At 36.2% G+C, this 21,810-nt stretch overlaps 1 protein-coding gene across 2 annotated transcripts in view; it reads left to right on the top strand.

Moving 5' to 3' along the window:
* DNAJB14 (DnaJ heat shock protein family (Hsp40) member B14) overlaps positions 1-21,029 on the top strand; it is a 35,013-nt gene extending 13,984 nt beyond the window's left edge. The window contains exons 2-7 of one of the 2 annotated variants that reach the window (XM_074950672.1): positions 3,595-3,740; positions 6,513-6,698; positions 7,094-7,188; positions 8,798-8,907; positions 9,848-10,020; positions 14,847-21,029. In XM_074950672.1, the coding sequence (XP_074806773.1) occupies positions 3,595-3,740; positions 6,513-6,698; positions 7,094-7,188; positions 8,798-8,907; positions 9,848-10,020; positions 14,847-14,971 (835 nt within the window). In that variant the 3' untranslated portion in view covers positions 14,972-21,029. The remainder of the gene's footprint in view (positions 1-3,594; positions 3,741-6,512; positions 6,699-7,093; positions 7,189-8,797; positions 8,908-9,847; positions 10,021-14,846) is intronic. The other variant, XM_074950671.1, reaches the window with a different exon arrangement.
* Positions 21,030-21,810: the final 781 nt, after the last annotated feature.

Genomic DNA, 21,810 nt, shown 5'->3' with positions numbered 1-21,810 from the left:
GTGGATACATGCTTTGCCATTCCACTAGAAGCAGCACTGCAGAACACCTGAAATTGTTCTGTGGACTACCAGAGATCCACAGAACACATTTATTCTAAACTGTTTTTATACACTTTTTAAAACCCCTTTAACGAGGAATTAATTGTGAAACATGTTAATCCATCCTTCCTGTTCCTTTCAGTGCTGTCAAGTGTGGGTATGCAACTGTCTCTGGCAGCCCCAGAAGAGGAGTCTAAGAAACACAGAAATGTTATATTTTACATTTTTTTTAATAAAGCAATTTAAAATGCATAAGGTGTTCCAGGTCTTATATTCTTAAAAAATAATATAAAAACCTTAGCACAAATAAATTGCTCAATACCTAAAATTTCCTACTATGATTAGAAATGTTGCTGTGGTTGAGATACATTCTTGTGAAGAATTAGTTGAAGTATTGCATCTCTTGCCGTGTCTTGTTCTTTTATTCGTACAAGAGGAAGGCTTGGAGGAAGAGTCCTTAATCTGAATTGGAACTGTGCCAGTCTGTGAGAAGGATGAGATAATAGCAACAAGAATTTTACCAGACAAGATTAAAATTTACTGTAATTGCAGTTTACTTGAATTTAGAAAGTAAGCCAAAAAATTGCCTGAACACATTTCCATTGATCCAAAACTATACAGCAAAAACTGCAAGTCATGTGGCCCTATTGAAGTCCAGTCCAATCTTTCTTCATCTGCTTCTGCAAACTCAGTGAAAAGAGAGACCATTTTGCAGTCTTAGTGCAGATGATGAACAAGAACATAGATAAAAGGGTTTAAACAGATAATGTTGCAAATTATTGTCACTGCTTAGGTCAAAAAACGAACTGAAAATGGAAGTAGGAGTGTTCATCGTGGATTAAAACAAAAAAACAAGCAAAGAAATTGGAACATTTATTTAATTAGGTTGTTAGAAATGTGAAGTTTTCAGCAATCATGTTGACTTCTAAACCAGTGGCTCTCAACCTTTCCAGACTGCTGGACTCCTTCAGGAGTCTGATTTGTCTTGCATGCCACCAAGTTATACCTCATTTAAAAACTACTTACTTTCATGTCTTATTTTGTAAGCAACAGCACGCTGTTACTGAAAAATTGCTTACTTTTTTATTTTTACCATAAATTATAAAATCAACTGGAATATAAATATTGTACTTACATTTCAGTGTATAGTATATACAACATAGTATATAGTATATAAAGTCATCTGTATGAAATTTTAGGTTTTAGACTGACTTTGCTAATGCTTTTTATGTAACCTGTTGTAAAACTAGGCAAATATCTAAATGAGTTGATGTTCCCCCTGGAAGACCACTGTATACCCTCAGGGGTATGCATATCCCTGATTGAGAACCACCGTTCTGAACAGTGCAAGCTAGAAGCTGCAATATTTGCTTTTCAAGAGAAAAGTGACAGAGGAAAACCCTGCTAGGCTTTATGAAAAAGTTCCTGCAGCAGTTATAAATTGGACAGGCATCAAAGTCCACCTGATTTAAAACTGTCCTGTGGGGGAGTGTCAGCTGTGATATCCTCAAACTCCATCAAAGAACTCCATGAAATCTCTCAGAAAAGCAATCCCACCCTTCACCTCACCACCCTTTCTCTCTTGGCATGACAGCCAGACTTCTGAGGAACATGAATTGTACATGTTAGTTTTTTTACTTATGTGAAGTGTTATTTAGATACTATTAACCTTAACGAGAAAGACTAAGTTACTTACAGTTAACTTGTGAAACAATTGACGTGTTAGTACAGACCTCTTTGGTTTGGGACAAGTGTTTTGCCGTTGGCAATGTACAGTTTTTCATTTCTCTTGTCTGTTTACCTCATACACAATTGGTGTGAATTGAAGCTAAATGTTTTTAAAGAATTAAACCTGTGTTTTGTCTTAATTCTATGAGAATTTTTTGTATGCTGTAAAGATTTTTTGGGGTGAGTAATATTAGTTGGATGGCATTGGAGTGTTCAGATGTTTTTAATAACTTTTTTAACACTAACAAACACTGTTAATTCATGGTCATTCATTACCGTATAGTGTACCAATACGTGTTTTTCAAGTTGTGTTCATAATAAAAGTAATCCAGATACTGAAGGCTTCAAAGGAAACAACGAATTCAGAAATTAAGGCAAATGCTCTTGTGGTCATCATGCCTAAGCACGGACTCAGTTTCTTAAACACAGGAAAAATGATCCCTTGAATGAGACACCACTTGATCAATCTGTGATTTTAACAATATCTTGTAAAATGGTCTGGCCTGACTTCTTAGGCTAGCATACTTTTAATTGTAGAATTCCCATTCCTGTATAAAATTTCTTCATTTCGTGAGCCAGCCAAAGGCCCGCTTACCTTTATACCTATTCAACTTTGATGATTGTTTGGGCTGGAGCTTTTGGAGCACTATGGCATTATCACTTTAGAAACTGGCATATTTAAAGCGATACAAACTCCTAGTGTGGATACTCTTACAGAAGGTGAAGGTGCTTATCTTATTCCCATACATTTATAGTGGTATAAAACCCCTAAAGGCAACCCTTAGTCTGAAGGTAGTGTTAGCCATCTTGCTGCCTACTAGTCAGGAGGCCCCTTGGATGCTTTATTATTTAATTTCTGGGCATTAACTTTTCTGTTTTTTGCTTGCACCAAATATTTTCTTCCGGTTTTCACCAAATGTCAATGTACTGCAACATTGGCAAACCCTGCTAGTTTAGTTATACGGGAGAATCCTGCAGTTCCAAAATACTTTACTTATGTTTCTGAACTCTCTACCCCATAATTCAGTTTGGATTTAAAATTAATGCCCTGCTTTAGATCAAACCTTCCTGTTCCCATGGATTTAGGGTGCTGTCTGTCCCCTGTGACTTCTGTCTCCACCTCATTTCTGGGTGTTTTAAAATGCAGCAAATTATTACATGATTGTCCTGATATTACAGGATTAAACAAAGTTTTAAGTATCAAAGTTGTTAAGGCTTTCTGTAGAGTTAATGCAATGTTAAGCATTCTAGGTCATCAGGATATAGGATTAGTGCTATTTTATTTATTATTTCTTTGGATTTATGCAAGCAGTTTATAGAAGTAAAATAGGTTTCTGGGATCCACATGTATGCCTGTCTATCAAAATATCTCATGTAATTGCTTAAGCGCATTGATATTTCCTGTCAATGGATATCCAGATCAGATCTTCTGTTTATATATAAAAACATATTTTTCTGACTGCCCATCCTGCTAAGTCAAATTGGGTTATTTCTGATTGATGGCAGCATTAGCAAAAAAGATTCTCTGATTCTCTGGAAGTTGTGCAAGCCAGAACAGAATCCAGTTCCCTCTCTTACCGTTGTATTAGCTTCATATCATAAAAAGGATTAAAAAGAATAATCTCTGAGTACACTAAATAATGTGTACACAGCAAAATAACCTTTGTGCGAGAAGGTGCAATTTTTATAAATTAATTTATAGAATATCTTTAGTTATATAAATATGCTAATTTTGATATCTGCAGTGACTTCTCTGTTTGCAGTTATATTCAACTGTATTGTATTTAGATCTTTGTTTGAAATCTTTTCGCTTATTCTTTTCTGCAGTATAAAGAAAAGTAAAAATTATTATGAAGTACTCAGAGTGTCAAAAGATGCAGGTGAAGAAGACTTGAAGAAGGCTTATCGAAAGCTTGCTTTGAAATTTCATCCAGACAAAAACCATGCACCTGGAGCAACAGATGCTTTTAAAAGTAAAAGTTTTTATAATTAAACTTTGTACATGGAGAAAGCCTTTTAGAATATATGGGGCCCATCTACTGTACAGAACTAGCTGTGTTAAATCACAGTGGTTTAGTACTGATTTAATCCTATCTGCATAGAATGGACCAAGCAACAGTTTGTTGTGTAGGTCAAAAAGGACCCTTAAAGAATTACTTTTTCGGAAAATGATTGGTCGTATGTATAAATTAAGGGACATCTCAGTGTATGCATGTAAATAAAGCAAAATGGTTAATTTAATATGAAGATATTTTACATGATTTTGCATACTAATGCCATCATAACATTTACATATATACCATTGCTTTTGGTCCATGGGGCATTTGTAGTAAGAACAGGTTGCAGAGTAAGAACAGTACTTACTGGTGGTAGCTGTTACAAAACCATGTTTTCAGATATTTCTATCTTGTCGCATCCTGGTTTAAAAGAACACAAAATGACAGACGGATTTGCATTATTTAGTATATATCTATACTGGCAACAAAAGTTTTATAATGTTAACATATTAATTAATATAATTAATTTATCTTATGAACACAAGTAATTTGTTTTTCAGTGTAAACATTGACATTTGCCATTCCAAGCATCTAGACTGACTATGCAAAATCACATCAAGAAAGTTCATGCTTGGTTTAATGCCAGTGCAGTTTGATGAGGTATAAATTTGATTGTGCCTTTGCTATTGGAGGTTTAAAAAAAACCAAGCAGTTTGCATCAAAGTGCAGTTTTCATTCAGTCACATGATATGCTGTTACCTTGTTCTTAGAGTTTTGTGTGTATAACTCTTTTTTCAGACAAAAACAGATTTGTTCAAAACGGACCAAATTCCAACTGCCTTTTGACCAATCCCTAGCTCAGTTTAATATCCAGACAGCTAGGACTGCCAAGATTTCTCCTGGATCAGGCTAAATTGCTGATGGGAAAGGTTTTGGCGAAAAAGCATCCTTTAATATTGCATGCATACTTGAAGGAAAATGTGAACTTTTCAGAAATAATTGTTTTTCTGAAGTACAATCTAACTATGGTATTTTTCTTTCATTTTACATGGTTTTTTGGTGATGGAACAAATCAAAACACAAAACAAGGCTCTTATTTCTAGTTTAAGCCCTGAACAAAACTTTCTGTGTAGACCTGCCCAAGAGTACTAATTATGACACATTAAGGGTTTAAGATGGGATATAGATTACTCATAGCAATCAAGTTAATTGCTAATAATTGTCTTAATATAATTACACATGTTTATGATAGCTAAACTTTATTCTATAAATTATATTATTTGCTTTAAAAGGTCCCTGTCAAATTTAAAAAATTGTTTTAAATTTTTTCACCTTGTGACTAATAATACTTTCAAGTACAGCGGACCCTCACTAGAGCGCGGATTTACATATAGCGCGGGCGTGGTGATGGATCCCAAATTTAAACATTTAAATTGGGATCCATGATAACACGGCCCCTGCTATAACGCGGTTAACGCATGGATCCCGAACCCTACGTTCTAGCGAGGATCCAGTGTATTAACTTGGAGATTTCCAAAATCAAACTTTCACTATTTCACTCTTCATTCAGGTTGCACATGTTAAACGAAATTACTCGTCTTCTGGTTCTTCAGCAAATGCACATTACTTCAGTGTATGGGTTGAAAATGGTGCAGGGGAATGTTGGAGTCCCGACTGCTTTAATGGAAGTGTGTATTTTTCTTAACATTTCAGAAGTATCATTTGATCAGTCTCTGGAATACTGCCAGACAACATATTTTACTAAGTTGTCCAAGGGCCTATTCTTTTTATTTTAAGAACATTGATCAGGTTGTCTTTTTATTTCCTCTAAATTCTGTTTATAAAAAAAAAAAAACACAACTTTTTGAATTGCTGTGATCAGTTATTAGCAGTTTGTGATCGTTCGTGGCACAACATAAGCAAAAAAAAAAGTTGTCTAAAACATTTTTTGCAGTAAGTTTTCTTCATGTGTATTTGTTATGAGCTGACTGACTTCTTTCTAATTTCTCTCCACAACTGAGGATGTCAAACTCTCACCACCATCTTTACCATGAGGCAGAGTAACCCTGATAACTGTATTTGAAGTGTGTGTCCTACAGCAGGGTTTCCGTGTAGTCTCTTGTAGCTTGGTCTGTCATTTAAAAGCAGCACTGCCAGCAGTGTCACATGACAGTGTAAAAAAATATGGCTCTACATGCACCTCAGTAACCAAGATCAAGCACACACAGGTCAGGTAATTCCAAAAGTGAAGGTAGATTCACTAATATTAACTCTCATATTGCATGTGTAGTATTTTCTATTTGTCTTTCTCTTATTGAATGTAAATCTTAATGTATTATTCCTATTAATATAACCCATAAAATATACAGAAGACGCTGCATGGTAGAGCTAATGTTGTTGGATCAAGCCAAATGTTTGCAATTACCTGACTTTTGAGTTCACATTAAAGCTAAGTTTTTTAAATTGCAACGAGGGGGAAATATATCAGCAGATGAAGACATTCCTTTGAAGATATAAACGTAACTGTCCAGCCTTCTATAGCTACTTTACCATGATGCAGGGCTTTGGAGGGAGTAGGAAACTGAAGATGTTTCTGGACACCCTGTTCCACTGCAGTTGATTTTGTAACGTACAGTATCGCCTATGAATGATGCTAATCTTCAGCAAGTTCTTGACTGAAATTACAACTGTAATTACAGAACAGCTCTTATTGTTCATTGTGTGAGCACTCTGTGTTCCCTGTTTCAGAGATTGGAAATGCATATGCTGTGCTGAGCAATCCAGAAAAACGAAAGCAATATGACCTTACAGGCAGTGAAGAGCAAGCATGCAATCACCCTGGCAATGGTAGATTTAATTTCCACAGAGGTTGTGAGGCTGATATTACTCCAGAGGATTTATTCAATATGTTCTTCGGAGGAGCGTTTCCATCAGGTATTTACTCATTAATATTTCATGGATATTTATCAGAGCTGCACTACTGAGTTCATATGATGATTTTTAGAATACTTAATCCAAACTATTATTTTCCTAATCTACTGTAAGCAATTTTTCCTCTGTGTATTGCTACAGTTTCCTTTTCTGATTGCTATGGTGACCTCAAGAGTACATGAAATCATAAATTCATAAATATTGTAGGTTTTCAAAAATAAGACCTAGTTTATTTAATGCAAATTTCAAAATAGAAGAAGTTTAAATATGAGCTATTTTAAATGTCTCACTCTGTATATTAATTCCCCAGTCTATAGTCATCAAGGCATTTTAGTTTCTCACTCATCTTGCGTGTTTATAACAGGTGTTTTCTTGACTGTTGATGCTTCTTTTTGTAGGTAGTGTACATTCATTTTCTAATGGTCGAGCTGGCTACAGTCATCCTAATCAACACCGTCATAGTGGACATGAGAGAGAAGAGGAGAGGGGTGATGTATGTTTGAGTGGTTTTGACCTGAATCTACTGCTAGAGAAAGAAGATTATAGTCATATACATGGCATGATTGCAGGGGAATCTTTGGCTCTGTAGGAACAGCTGAATTTGCAAGTGAAATATTTTTACAGGGACAGCCTAGCTCCTTTGGTAAACAGACATGAAGATTTGCATAAGGTGCAGTAAACAGAACAAAAGATCCCAGACTAACATCCTAAATGATTTAAGCTAGTGTCTGGTCACTAAGAGCTTGTATGTACTTGAAAATTAATTTGGATTGATCAGGGCAGATTGATTTAAATCACCAAGTGGAAACCGTTGATTTAAATAATCAATTTTAATGAACTTTTCCATCCGTACTTCAGTTATTTTCTAAAGAAAGTTGCATTCTCATTGGTTGATATAACTATTAACATATTTTGATTTACAACTAAATAGTCTTTACATTAGATGTGGTACATCTTTTTGCTGCCTCAGAGGGTACACTCTAACTATAGGCATTTATTTCAGAAATTATATAACATAACATTTTCAGGTTATTAATTTTACATTTATTATGTTAAAAATAGTGACTGATACATCGCTTATATATCATGTAAATAATTTTTGCTCATGATTTGTGTCAAGCTGAATTAGGATGGTAACTGGAATTTAATTTAACACCATAAAACAGCTATATAATTTATTAAAACAACACTAAATGTTTTGGATATATAAATTTCTCTTATCAAAACATGTTACACATTTACAACTAAATTTTAATAAGTTTAGGCCTTAACATATTTTGTATTAAATTGAGATTTCATTTTTAAATGGGTTTATTTTTAAAAAGGAACTTCTTATAATTTAAATAACAAATTTAAAAAATCCGATTTAAAAAGTCCAATTTTTTTCCACCTTGATGTTAAGGTAGGAAGTTAATTTAAAACACAATAGCTACTCCTGAGAATAACTTCATATGTGGACGCTCTTGTTCTGGAATAAGAGCGCCTTATTCACATTTATCCTAATCTACTTTAAAAGTGGATTAAGTTAAGAGCATTCACACATGCAGTTACTTAAGAATAGCTGTTTCAGAATTTCAGAATAGCCCTAAGTGTGGCGTGCTGTGTACCTGCATTTAGCTACTTATTTGACATCTATATAAACCTGGTCCAGTCCATTAAATCAGTGAAAAGACTCACTGACTTCGGTGGGCGTTGAATTACAACTCTGGAGTTTTAAATGCATCTCTTCAGTGTTGTATGATGCAATATGTATTGCATTCCTGTTAACTAACTAATTACTTAGGTTGTAAACTGTTGGGATAGGGAAAGCCTTTCTCTTGTGTGTGTGCAGTGTCAGCATAATGGGGTTCTAATTTTTGATTGGAGTCTCTGGGCACTATTACAGTACAAATAATAATTATGAGTGATTTTGGGGTAGGGATATCTGACAGTACCTAACATTTGTTGTAGTTCTTCAAAGCAGTTGGTCTTTTGGATTTTTAGGTTATTGGTATAGTGTTCAATCTTAAAAAGCAAATCCCAGATTAAACCCTGCCAAATTTGCATACTATCTTGATCCCGATTTTATGAAATGCCCAAATCTTATTTGTTCTGTTCCGTAGGGAGGCTTTTCTATGTTCATCCAGCTGATGCCTATTATTGTATTGATCCTCGTCTCTTTGTTGAGCCAGTTGATGGTTTCTAATCCTCCTTATGCCTTGTACCCAAGATCGTAAGTAATGCTGATTAAATTTGTTAAAAAAAATACTTCTCCATTTTTAAAATGCCCTTTTTATTTCTTTGCATGGCCTTTTAACATCTGCTTTGCAGAGTCATCTTCTACTTGTATCAAGTCAGGCAGTTGACAAAAACAACCTCCTGACCTGTGTTGTTAAGGTCTGAATTATAATGAAAGCTGGAGAAAGTCTCTTTTCCCCCAGAGTAGACTTTGTTACAATATTTTATCCCTGCCTGTCTGGAAGGGAATACAGGTGTTGAAACTCATATCTATTTCAGACGGAAGGGTATCTAAAACTCCATATTTTTTCTTGAAAGAAATAACTCCCTTGACAAATCATGCAGGAGATAAATTGCTATCACTGCTTGTAGGGTTCTCACTCTCTTGCAGAACTGCTGAACTTCATAGAAGGAAGGCTCCTTCTCCTGCAGCGTTTGAGCTCCACAGGAGAGAGATCTTCTTCCCTTTTGAGGCTAAGCTCCTGTGATACAAGCACCACTCCTCCAGAGCACGCACAAACCATGAGTTTTTAATCCACAATATGCCAGCATGCAGGTGGATTTCTCAAGGGCTGCAGTAAAACATTTTAGAGTGAAATGTTGCAGGCTGGGGACCTCATTTTTTGTTTTGCCAGGTTCCAGTGTTGGTTGGTGGTTTTATACTTATTTATTTATAATGTTTTAAAACAAAGATGGCTTACTAAAATTACTTTTGGAGATGGAGAGAGGTAAAAGGCAGAAGTTCTATATTCATATGAATGTAAACATTTTCTTCTGTTAAACATGACACTCCCACTGCTTTTCATTACAACTCTGACTTTTCTGTACCTTGAAATAGTGCACTCAGTGAAACCTTATTGCTGCTCACCAATGGCAACATTTGAAACATACATATTGTGTATATAAAAAGAATAACAAACATGTGTCTCTCACAGTGGTACAGGGCAGACCATCAAAATGAAGACAGAAAACCTGGGTGTCATTTATTATGTCAGCAAGGACTTCAGAAATGAATACAAAGGAGTGTCATTACAGAAGGTGGAAAAGAGTGTGGAAGAGGACTATGTGTCCAACATTCGAAATAACTGTTGGAAGGAGAGGCAGCAAAGTAAGTTTACCCAATGAGTAATGTTTGGCACTTCTCAAAAACATGTCACCATGAAAAGCTTATTTCTGTGTTAGAATAGAATGAAGTGACTATTTTTACTAAGGTTTCAGAGTAACAGCCGTGTTAGTCTGTATTCGCAAAAATAAAAGGAGTACTTGTGGCACCTTAGAGACTAACCAATTTATTTGAGCATGAGCTTTCAATGTCTTCTGCAGTTTCCACAGTATGCATCCGATGAAGTGAGCTGTAGCTCACGAAAGCTCATGCTCAAATAAATTGGTTAATCTCTAAGGTGCCACAAGTACTCCTTTTATTTTTACTAAAAGGTGTTTACATGTGATTTGCATGAAAGAACCAATACAAAGGCCAGTCTTTCACATTTGTTGCATTTTAAAAATACACCAAGTAGTCTGTGTTAATTCCCAAGGTTTTTACTTGACGACTGAAGGAAACAACTGCCACCTACAAAATGATAGATTCCTTGTTCTGTTAACTGTGACCATTTCTTAGAAAGTGAATTGCTGTAAATTTTTGGCATTGAATGACACACGTATTAATTTGACTACATTAATAATGGGAAAGAAGGAAAACTTACTTTGACCTGAGGTCTTGAACTTCCTGTATTTAGTCCTGGACCACTCTAAAAATGACACATTGAAATTTCAATATCATGTACATCTTTGGGGCCCAAAATAAATGTTTCACTTTCTGTCATTTTATCTCCCTTCCCAACAACTAGCAACTTGTGCAATATCAGATCTTAAAGAACAGGTTGTTTAGGCTACTAACTTTTTTCTTACCCACATTAATTCAAATATAATTTAACCAGCTACTTTTTAGAAGGGATAGAGCGCAAATCCACTCGTTTAATACCTGTGAGCGACGTAAAACGTTGTCAGACTGTGAAGGTAGGGCTGCAAAAAATCACATCAAAACTGAAGTGAGAAAGAAAAATGACATGTTTTTTAACATCCAATATCTCACAATCTACAGGGACTAGATATTCTTTGGACCAGTACAAATGTTTACAAGATCATGAAGTCTTCCACTCATTGGTCATGGATCAATCAACAGACATAAATAAAAGTTAGGTCCCTATTTTTTGTCCCTCCAAAATAAATTAACATCCTTTAGGTAAAGCTTAGAATTAATTAATTTAGAATCATTAATACTAGAGTTGGACGAAATAATTTTTTCCCATGAAAGATTTTGAACAAACATTTTTCATTCACGATTTTTGAGAAATTTTGAAATGAAATTTAAAATTTTGAGTTTTGAATTCTGATATTTTTTTTCCTCTCTCTCCCTCTTCACATTCCCCTTTTTTCCCCCATTGGAAACACTGATGCGATAGAGATTTTTTTTAAGTGTGTGAAAGTAGGAGGGAGTGCACTTCCGCACTTGTTTAAACATGGAAAAATGGAAAGTAAACACAAATAGTACTCTCTCTAATTTGTTTTTACTTTTTTCACTTTCAGTTTTTTTTAAGAGTATATTCTCCACCTTCTCACACTAAAAAAATCCACGCTTTTAGCCAACATCATCCTGAGGGGAAAAGTACAAAAGAGACAGAGAAAAATAGTTTTTCCCACTTTCTGAGGTTTGTTAATCTCTATGCCCCTTATGCTTGCTTTTTTTCCAGTAGTAAAAGATGGGAGGAGTAAATAAGGGTGAGAGGGGGTGGGTGAAGATTCCAAAAGTAAAAAGCAAAATAGTTGTTTTGAAATCTAAACTGAAAGGAGAAACAGTTAGGAATGAAAACTTTCATTTTGAAATTTGCTGTCATAAAATGTGGTCAAATAACATTTTCCTGCTTAAAAAAATGGTTTTCAACTAAATCCTGTTTTTCTACAGGATACATTTGCTATTTAGAATAGGAAACATACAAATGTATTTGTAGATTTGAGCTTAAATGTTGATGTGACTTCTCCTTAAAATAATTGCTAAAAAAATGAGACATGCAAGGGTACATAGGTACCATCTCATAATAGATGCAACATGATCTTTTTGTGAAGTAATACCATATTATTGTTTAGTCCCTTTGTTTCTGTTTTACAGCAGGTTTTTGCATAATGCAAGATGCTGCGCAAAAAAAAAAAAAAAAAAAAGGTGGGGAGGGATGTGGAGGGTAGGAATTCTGTAGAAGTTCTCTAAATCAAAAATTGATTTAAAAAATATCCTATCAAAGCAGGGTTGGGGATGGGTTTTGGGCGGGCTATTTTCTTCAAGGCTTAAACACGTCAATTTGAATATTTAATGGAAGTCTCACAAACTATAATGTGGTTAAAATAGCAAATCCAGGTAGGGGATCACCAGGTGGCTGAACTAAATTGCTGCTGTATGTCTGAGTTCTGAGGGGATAGCACAGTAATCTGCCTTTATTGACCCCTCATCCCCCATATCTGCTAATCCCACTCCCCCACCCCCACCCCCCGAAAGCAGAGCATGGGGTTGCAGAGGAAGGACCATTCAAAAACATCCCCAAATTAAAAAAAAAAAAAAAAAAAAAAACACCCTCACTAAGAAGTCCTTCAGGCTCGCAATATGGGGGAGACCTCTCTGACTTCAATTTGAAGACAAAGCACCCAAAACAAGGAGGAATGAGCGGGCCAAAGAAAATCGATCACCAACCAGGGCGAACGTTAGGGAGTAGATCTTTGAGTCTGACTACAAGATGTAAGACATCCAAGGTTCAAGCAGTAAAGAAGGAAGTTACTGATGTGGAATATTGAGTCACTGTGCTAGAAATGTCTGGCCTAGGACAAACGAGAGAGAGAGAGATGATCTATTTTCCGTATCGTCCAATTTATGCTACAAGGAGAAACAACATTGGACTTAAAGGATTGCCTAAAAACTCCGAAGCAGGAAATCCAATTTGGTTTGTAAGAACTTCAGTTACAGAGTTGATCAGTCAGAGCTGGGGGGGGGGGGGGGGGTCAGAGAGCACATAGGGTGCAGCTCTCTCCACCTGGACCTCTTACCAGTCCTCATTGTGCCATTTCATTACTATCAGCAGAAAGATTTAATTATGAAAAAAGCCAGAGTGCATCTGCAGCTTGTACTCAAATGGGGTAAGCTGCAATTTTTCCAAAACCTTTCTGTCCTAACTAGAGTTGTGTGCAGAAGTTGCATTTTGCAAACACTTCCAAGGTTTTGGAATTTGACTTTATTCTGAATCAGAATGGAAGCCTAAAACTTTACAATGATCTGTGAAGGAAAATTCCTGAAGAAAATCATTGCAGGTTGATTGAAATGTTTTTTATGACCATCTAAATGTTTTGTATAGTATATAATACAAAATTAAAAAAAAAAAAATCAAAATAGTCATTTCAAAATGAAAAATCTAAATGTTTCATTCCAAAAAGTTGAAATGTGATGTTTCAACATTAGAACTTTTTTCAGGGGTTTCTTCTGAAATAAAAGTGAAATGAACTTATTTTTTCAAAGTGTTTCACTTTAGACAGTAGAATGCAGTAGCATATGGTTCCATCAAAATTCTCCAACGAGCTCTAGCCCAAGCTTTAAAAAAAGAGGAGAGAGCTAGGGGAGATTATAGTGGCTGTCAGGATGGCAAAGATTTGCTAAAGATGGGGATTCCTGTTTAAATTCTCATTCAGCTTCCAAAATCAGTATTGTATAGTTAGAGACTTTAAACGAGGGAAAATACAGTCCAGTTTCTTTGGATAGAAATCCACATTTCAGACATACGAGAGTATACCCCAGAGGTAGAAAATAATAATGAGCTGATTAAAAAACTTTGGCAGATTCTGAAGCCCAGGGAAAGGAGGGTAGGAAAAGATAAAATACTCTAGAGTACATACTGGCAACGGCAGAAGTGAAGCTGAACAAGAGAAGAGTCAGAAGTTTCACTCAATTTCATAAAGACTTTGGAAACAATATATCCTAGATGGTGTAAAGAGGCTCACTCTGTAATATGGTAATGCCCTGTTAAATTGGAGGGATTTGATGATAATTTCTCATTATGCAGTAATAGGATAATTTTGTTTGTGATGTTTACATGGCATTGATTTTGTAAACCTAATAAAACTTCCTAAATAGCTTTTAAAAACCAAAGAAATAGCAAATCCTAAAAATTAGAGTTTCTGTATGTGTAATAAGGTATTCCTGCTTTGTATTTTATTTATGAAAATATCTGCTCCGTGTTCAATGGTGGGTTTTTTAGATGTCATTCTTTGCTATTTAAAAACTTCTTTCCAAAGCTGTTTGTCTTTAATTAATGACTTATTCGTTAGAATTTTAACCTGAGACTGAAAAAGAGATGTTATGCAATTCAGATACTCCACAATGTAGGAACTCCTGTAAAACAGAACACAGGGATTATTTTATGCCTGAGAAACTGGCATATTTAGTGTGCTGGACAACTAGGTCTCAAAGGCATTTAACTCTCAGAATGGATTTTGAACACTGCCAGGGTAACTAGAGGTGTACCATTAAGATCACACAGAAGATCATTGACCACAGGGGTGAAGTGATCAATATCTTTATTGGTGTACAGTAAGTAAGCAAGTAATGGGGGATAGGGAATCTCTCTGAAATCAGAAAGTACGGATTGAAATATAAGAACACTGAAAGTCTGTTACCGGCATTGCCCTTCAAACTGGCAAGCAATGCTGACGGAAATCCAGCAGAGGGAAGCCTGCAATAAAATGATACATTGATGTCACTATGATTATCAATTGGGAGCAGCAAACAGAGTGATGCAAGGTGTGAGGAGGATTTAGATGTTTGGGGTAGTTCTGAGTGAGTGAGAGTCCTGCATACACGTGAAATTACTACTTTAACCCTAAAAATCTTTCTTTTTTAAGAAACAGACTTGCTGTACGCAGCAAAAGTGTACCGAGATGATCGCCTCCGAAAGAAAGCAGACTCCTTGCCCATGGACAACTGCAAAGAACTAGAAAGGCTCACCAGTATCTATCGAGGAGGATGAACTAGAATTTTACCCGTGCATCCTTAAGTACGCTATTATATCTCTTGTCAAGTGAGAAGAGATTTAGTTTCATCCTGAAAGTTGAAAAGAGGGTGGATGTAAAACTCTACTGTGTAGCTGTTTCCAGAATCCTTATGATGAAATTTCATTTAATGGCTTCTTTACCTACTATGAAATATAGAACAAAGTCAGTTTACATTATTTTAATTGTTTAGATTTTACTTCAAAGGTTTCCATGAATTCTTTCAGCAGAGAGAGTAGCTCAGAAAGGGTGCCACGCTTGTAGAGACTTAGTCATAGTGGTTCTCCTCTAACATATTTGTCATGTAAATATCTATGGAAAGAACACTTTGTGTATATACAAGTTAAATGACTTTCTATTTAAAATCTCAGAAATTTAGCTCCATAAAACATTTTGTTTCACTGATGAAATAAATAGTATGACTACATCACTCCTTATTCAGATGTCAAGTGTGTGTAGTTTAAAAAAAAAAATGTTAAACACTTTATCTCTAACTTTATGTAAAATCTTCAGGCTTTACCAGCTTAGAGGAACTTGATATTTTTAAAATATAGCAGTGTATATTCCGAAATATATGTTGGGATAAATTTAATTTGGTGTAGAGTAGCAGTTAGCTGTTGTTGTTTTTAAGAATTTCTGACCAATATTAAGAAAACCAAGAGCTTCACTAATCTCTCTTAAAAGTAAATATTTGTAAAGTGCTATGCAGAAGTTATGAACATTGCTTTTAGTACTTGGAGTACTTTACAGCAACTCTGCCCTTTGGTATTTCAGTTGTATATAAGTCCATAAGCATGTTGAACATGCATTCCCAGATTCCTTATTTTTCACTGAAAAGGTAGAGGGAAAACCTGCAATAGTAATTAGTTTAAAAAAAAAAACCAAAACAATGTTTCCTCTGGGGAGATTCGCAGTTTCTCATTTCAAGCTAGTATCTTAAAACTGATTCCTATTCACTCAACACAAGTGGAATAGGAAAATCACTGCTCAAGTCAAGCATTGTGCCTTTTAACACTTCTGACAATTAACTATTAAATGCTTAGCTGCCTTGTAACATTCTGCTGTGATCAGAGCCCCACAAATTTGATCAAGTACAGGAACAAGAGGAAGTTACAAGATATAAAGTTGTTTCAGTCCAGAATCTTGCTGGATGGACTTCCTGTAGATGAGAAAACATACCATTTAACTATTAAATACAATAAAGTATCATTTAATTCCATGGACTGAACATGTAAATTATATGTATCCACACATGCTGTCACAAATTAAGGGGCATTCTGAAAAAGCTGGATACAGGGTGTGTGGTGCCGATAGAAAGAAATGAGTAGGTGCTTTGAGTGTAGTAGGTGAAATTTCTACATCATTGTACTGTTTGTCAACGCAACATAGCAAAATATTTTGTCTTTCATTTGTGAATGCTGGCTATTTGGTAATAAGGGCAGTCCATTGTTTTAGAGAATTTCTCTCTCTAAATTTATCAAATTGCGGGGAGGCAAATTCTGCTCTCTGGTTATATAACAGTGTAGCTACTTAACTGAAGTCAGTGCCCTATTCAACTTCATTGGGCTTACTTTGGATTTACACTGGTGTACTTTGTGAGCATAATTAGTCCTTAGAGCCACATTAAATGCTGCTAATTTGAGTGGACCTTAAGCCTTTTGTGTTTACCTTTTCTAAAGTGTCTCACTGGAAGTGCCCAGTATTGTATATGGTGGTGTAACATGGAACAGGCTGGCTGGTGACGTACAAAGCTAATAGCCAACCAAAACATTCTTCCTCTTTTGGAAGAGGTAATGTTCATAGTAGAAATCAAAGGTGAACTTCAAAGCGAAGAGCTGAAAACTGAAACGAAGCAGGGTTTCTGTGCTGAATGTCCCCACGAATCAGGTTTTGGGGCAAGGAGAGACGAATGATGTATCACATTCATCTATTTATTGTAGTAATCATCCAAATGTTTGCAGTTTGCCTTAGAAGTAAAGAAAGCAAGCAAATGTGGATTACCTAAATTCTAAAAGTATCCCGAAAGCATCATAAATATGCTAATTTGGAGGACATAACATCAAAGAACTTGTCAAATTCTCTAGATAGTCGTAATAGAAGAATTTTTTCAATGGTCTTGAGCAAATGCACTGGCCTCCTGCTTCATAGATATGCCTGTATGCTTGTGGGTGCCATTTTTTCAGTGAACACAAAGGGAAATGATTTCATAGTGTGTTTATAAAATATGGGGGCTTTGAAATCACAGTTAAGAAATATTTTTAATAAAGCTGCTTACAATAAACCTGTAGTTACTGCACAGTTAGAACTAGGCTGCTACATTCCATTGAATTATAAATTATTAGAAAAATAATTACCTTTCTAAGCATATTCCATTTAAAAAACATGTTTTGATTGGTTGAAAAAATGCTGCTTAACACTTGATAGATTAAGTATTTGCAGTCTCTCTTACTGAGACCAGGGTATGGGGACTGGGGAAGCATGGGTATTACTTCCTATACCTGCCTACCTTAAAGGTGATCTGCAAGGATTCTTTTAAAGTTGGCCATGTGTCCTGTTTTGCTTCTTTGTAATGTATTTTAAAAATAAAAGTCTGGGGGTTTTTACTTTTTTTAAAAAAAACTTAATATCAGGAATGTCAAGTCTCCTTTTCCTTGGTTTTGCTGAAGGATCTTCTGGGTAGCTCAAAGTATGTTTCTTGTGAGCAAGATGTTAACTGAAGGGATAAATATCCTTTCTCAAAAATGTGAATTAGTCTTAAGTTAAATATTATCAAAAAAACAAACCAGAGTTTTAAGCAGCCTGACTTAAAAATCCCTGCACTTTTTAGCCGCTCGGATTTTACTCTGGACTCTTGTGAGTCAGTCACTTCACTAGTCCTCCAGTCACCATAGAGATTTCCAGCTTGCACAGAACCTGAATTTCTCAACTGAAAAACCAGCTGAGAAAAATCATTTAACAAAAGAGATCCTTGTAGGCTAACTTGATATATAATAAAGAAGCAAAAACAAGCCCATTTATTTCCTTTGCAAAGGTGACCTTTAAAAAAAATCCCCACAACATAACATCTATGTTTTAGTCAGTGGAGAACCCTGATTTGTTACCAGTTTACGGTAATATATATTTTGCACATTTGGTAAACATTTCAGTAGAAGTTCTGTTTGTTTACCTAAAAACAAACTTAAAAGTGAATTTAGGACTTTAAAAAAAAAAACTTATTTGTAAGATTACAAAAGACAAAGTTTATAGCCATTAAAATATAGTTAGCACTTTATTTTAAAGCAAGGATCTCAAACTCAGATCACCACGAGGGCCACATGAGGACTAGTACATTGGCCCGAGGGCTGCATCACTGAAACCTTTTCATACAATGATACAAAAGTATAGTCAAAAATGAAAAAAATGAAGAGTAATATAGTATGCTATTAAAAGTCAATGTAGTAACTTTTTAAAAACTGTAATGCGAAGAGGGGTTTTAATAAAATATAAACACCTGTAACTATTCCTTATGTGGTCAGTAACACTGAGGATGATCTACACTAACAGTCTATCAACACAGCTGTAATTGCAGAAACTTTTTAAAGTAACTATGCATACAAAATATGTTGCCACTTTTAACAAACATTCTTCCCAACGACTTACAGCAAAGAATCTCACATGCTGAACTTCATACCTCAGACTCCTCATTTAGTCCATGAGGCCCTGCCCCTGCCCTGCCTCTTCCCACCCCTTCACTGACCCCATTCCAACACCTTCCCCAAAGTCCCCGCCCCAACTCCACCTCCTCTCTGCCCCTATTCCAACCCCTTCCCCAAATCCCTGCCCCAGTCCTGCCTCTTCTCCACCTCCTCCCCTGAGCGTGCCATGTCCCCGCTCCTCTCCCCTCCCTCTTGGAAAGTCCTAAGTGCTGCCAAACAGCTGTTTGGCAGCGGGAAGTGCTGTGAAGTAGGCGGAGGAGCAGGGAGGAGGGGATCCTGGGAGTTTGGCTGCCAGTGGAGTTGGCGCCTATGATGGGCTGCAGGAAATAATTCCGCTGGCTGTGTGTTTGAGACCCCTGTTTTAAAGGATCAGAGTCAATTTAAAAACTTCCCTCTGGAAATCTTTGACCTATTGTTACAAGTAACAAGTAAGAGTGCTATTATGATGAAGGGGCAAAACAATATCTATTTTTCAAGTTTGTTTATTTTGTAGTAGTTTGACTGACTGACTCACTATTACAGGGGAATCAGTGTCCTCTGTGTGGGTCTTTCACATAGCAACAAGTAGAGGAATACACAGGAAAATGCAATAGTAAAACGAAAAACTGACGGGAACTCAAAGGTAGGCGTCATTACCTGAAACTTTCACCCTTTTTATTTAATTCACCAAAGTGATCATAAGAATGGTCATACTGGATCAGACCAAAGGTCCATCTAGCCCAGTATCCTGTCTTCCAACAGTGGCCAATGCCAGGTACCCCAGAGAGAATGAACAGAACAGGTAATCCATCAAGTGATCCATCCCATCGCCCATTCCCAGCTTATGGCAAACAGAGGCTAGGGACACCACCATTGATGGACCTATCCTCCATGAACTTATCTAGTTCTTTTTTGAACCCTGTTGTAGTCTTGGCCTTCACACCATCCTCTGGCAAAGAGTTCCACAGGTTGAGTACGTTGTGTGAAGAAATACTTCCCTTTGTTTGTTTTAAATCTACTGCCTATTTAATTTCATTTAGTGACCCCTACTTCCTGTGTTAGGAGGAGGAGTAAATAACACTTCCTTATTTACTTTCTCCACACCAGTTATGATTTTATAGAGCTCTATCATATCCCATTAGTCATCTCTTTTCCAAGCTGAAAAGTCCTAGTCTTATTAATCTTTCCTTCATATGGAAGCTATTCCACACCCCTAATCATTTTTGTTGCCCTTTTATGTAACTTTTCTAATTCCAATATATCTTTCTTGAGATGGGGCGATCAGATCTGCATACAGTAATCAAGATGTGGGCATAACAGGGATTTATATAGAGGCAACATGATACTTTGTCTTCTTTTCTGTGCCTTTCCTAATGATGCCCAACATTCTGTTCACTTTTTTGACTGCCGCTGCACATTGAGTGGATGTTTTCAGAGAGCTATCCACAATGACTCAAAGATCTCTTTTTTGAGTGGTAACAGCTAATTTAGACCCCATCATTTTATATGTTGGGATTACATTTTCTAATGTGCATTGCTTTGCATTTATCAACATTGAATTTCATCTGCCATGTCGTTGCCCAATCACCCAGTTTTGTGAGATCCCTTTGTAACGCTTGTAACTCTTTGGAATTAACCATCTTGAGTAGTTTTGTATCATCTGCAAATTTTGCCACCTCACTGTTTACCCCTTTTTCCGGATCATTTATTAACATGTTGAATAGGACTGATCCCAGTACAGACCCCTGGGGGACACCACTATTTACCTCTCTCTATTCTGGAAACCGACCATGTATTCCTACCCTTTGTTTTCTATCTTTTAACCAGTTACCAATCCATGAGAGGACCTTCCCTCTTATCCCATGACAGTTTACATTGCTTAAGAGCCTGCATTGCAACCTTCTCAGTTTCTTTTCCAAAGGGAACAAACATCACATTCCATAGATATATTGTAGGTGTGATCAAAATCTTTCATTATTTAAACCTCCTGTTTTCCTATCCTTTGTAGTACTTGTGGTGTCACTCTAGCAGAAACCAGAAAATGTGGAGCTCAGATTTCTCAAGACCTTGGAAGAAATTTTGCTGAAGATGTAGTGCTTAATAACAATTTTACATAGCCAAATACTTTTCCCCCTCTTGGTGAAGCTGCTTTCTTTGAAATCCGTGGCAAAATTCCATTTCATTGAACTCAATGGCAAATGTCATTTATTAAATACAATACAGTATAATTTAATTCCACAGACGGAGTATGTATGTTCCATCTATCAACACATGCTGACAAATTACGGGACTTCCTGAAGCTGTGGGATACAGGGTACATGATGCCTGTAGAAAGAGTGAGAGAGTGTTTGAGTTAGTAGGTGACAGTAATTCAGTTGCTCTTTGGGGACTTCAGTGGGGCCTGTGGGGGTGGGGGGAACAAAAGTGGAATTAGCCATTTGCAGTATCAGGCCCATACACCTTAGCAAAGCCATTCATTTTACTTTAAAACATTCTTGGTGTACAGTAAGGAACAGTTTAATCTTAAACCTCTGTTCACGGTTTTCCCCCATGTAGCCATTTTAATTATACCAGAAGCTCCCATGATCTGTTAATGAGGCAGCTGAATATTTTACAGGGATCTTATTTCACTGGGAATCTCTTTAGAAGTTACCTTAGTCCACCAAATCCATTATTTTATCCTATTTTCCTATGATTATTTTTGGTAGGAGATGGTGGGTCCTCAACTTTCATTAAAACTAATTGCCTTTTTCATATTCTGCAAGAATGATTTGTATCTCTTTATGCCTGAACTGGTGGTTTGTTTGTTTTTAACACAAGGCCAAATATTCAAAAGTACTCCGAATTTGTTGTGGAGCTGGATTTTTCAAAAGAGCTTAGCTTCTATTTAGGCACTTAAAGCAGTCAGATTTTCAAAAGTTCCCAACACCCAGCAGCTCCTGTTTAGTACAATAACAGCTGTTGGATGCTGAGCGCCTTTGAAAATCTGCTCCTATGGTCTTGGGGGAGAGGGTTGAGATTGTTCTTTGTTACAACCATCTGAACACGCGAAATACTGAATATTCACAACCGCTATTTGTACTTATAAAAATACAGGCAATCTTGCATTATGTGACAACTTCATTTCCCTTTTTGAATATGGT

Source organism: Natator depressus, chromosome 4, assembly GCF_965152275.1.
Source record: "Natator depressus isolate rNatDep1 chromosome 4, rNatDep2.hap1, whole genome shotgun sequence".
NCBI classification, from domain to species: Eukaryota; Metazoa; Chordata; order Testudines; family Cheloniidae; genus Natator; species Natator depressus.
This window is presented reverse-complemented; position numbering and strand designations above follow the sequence as displayed.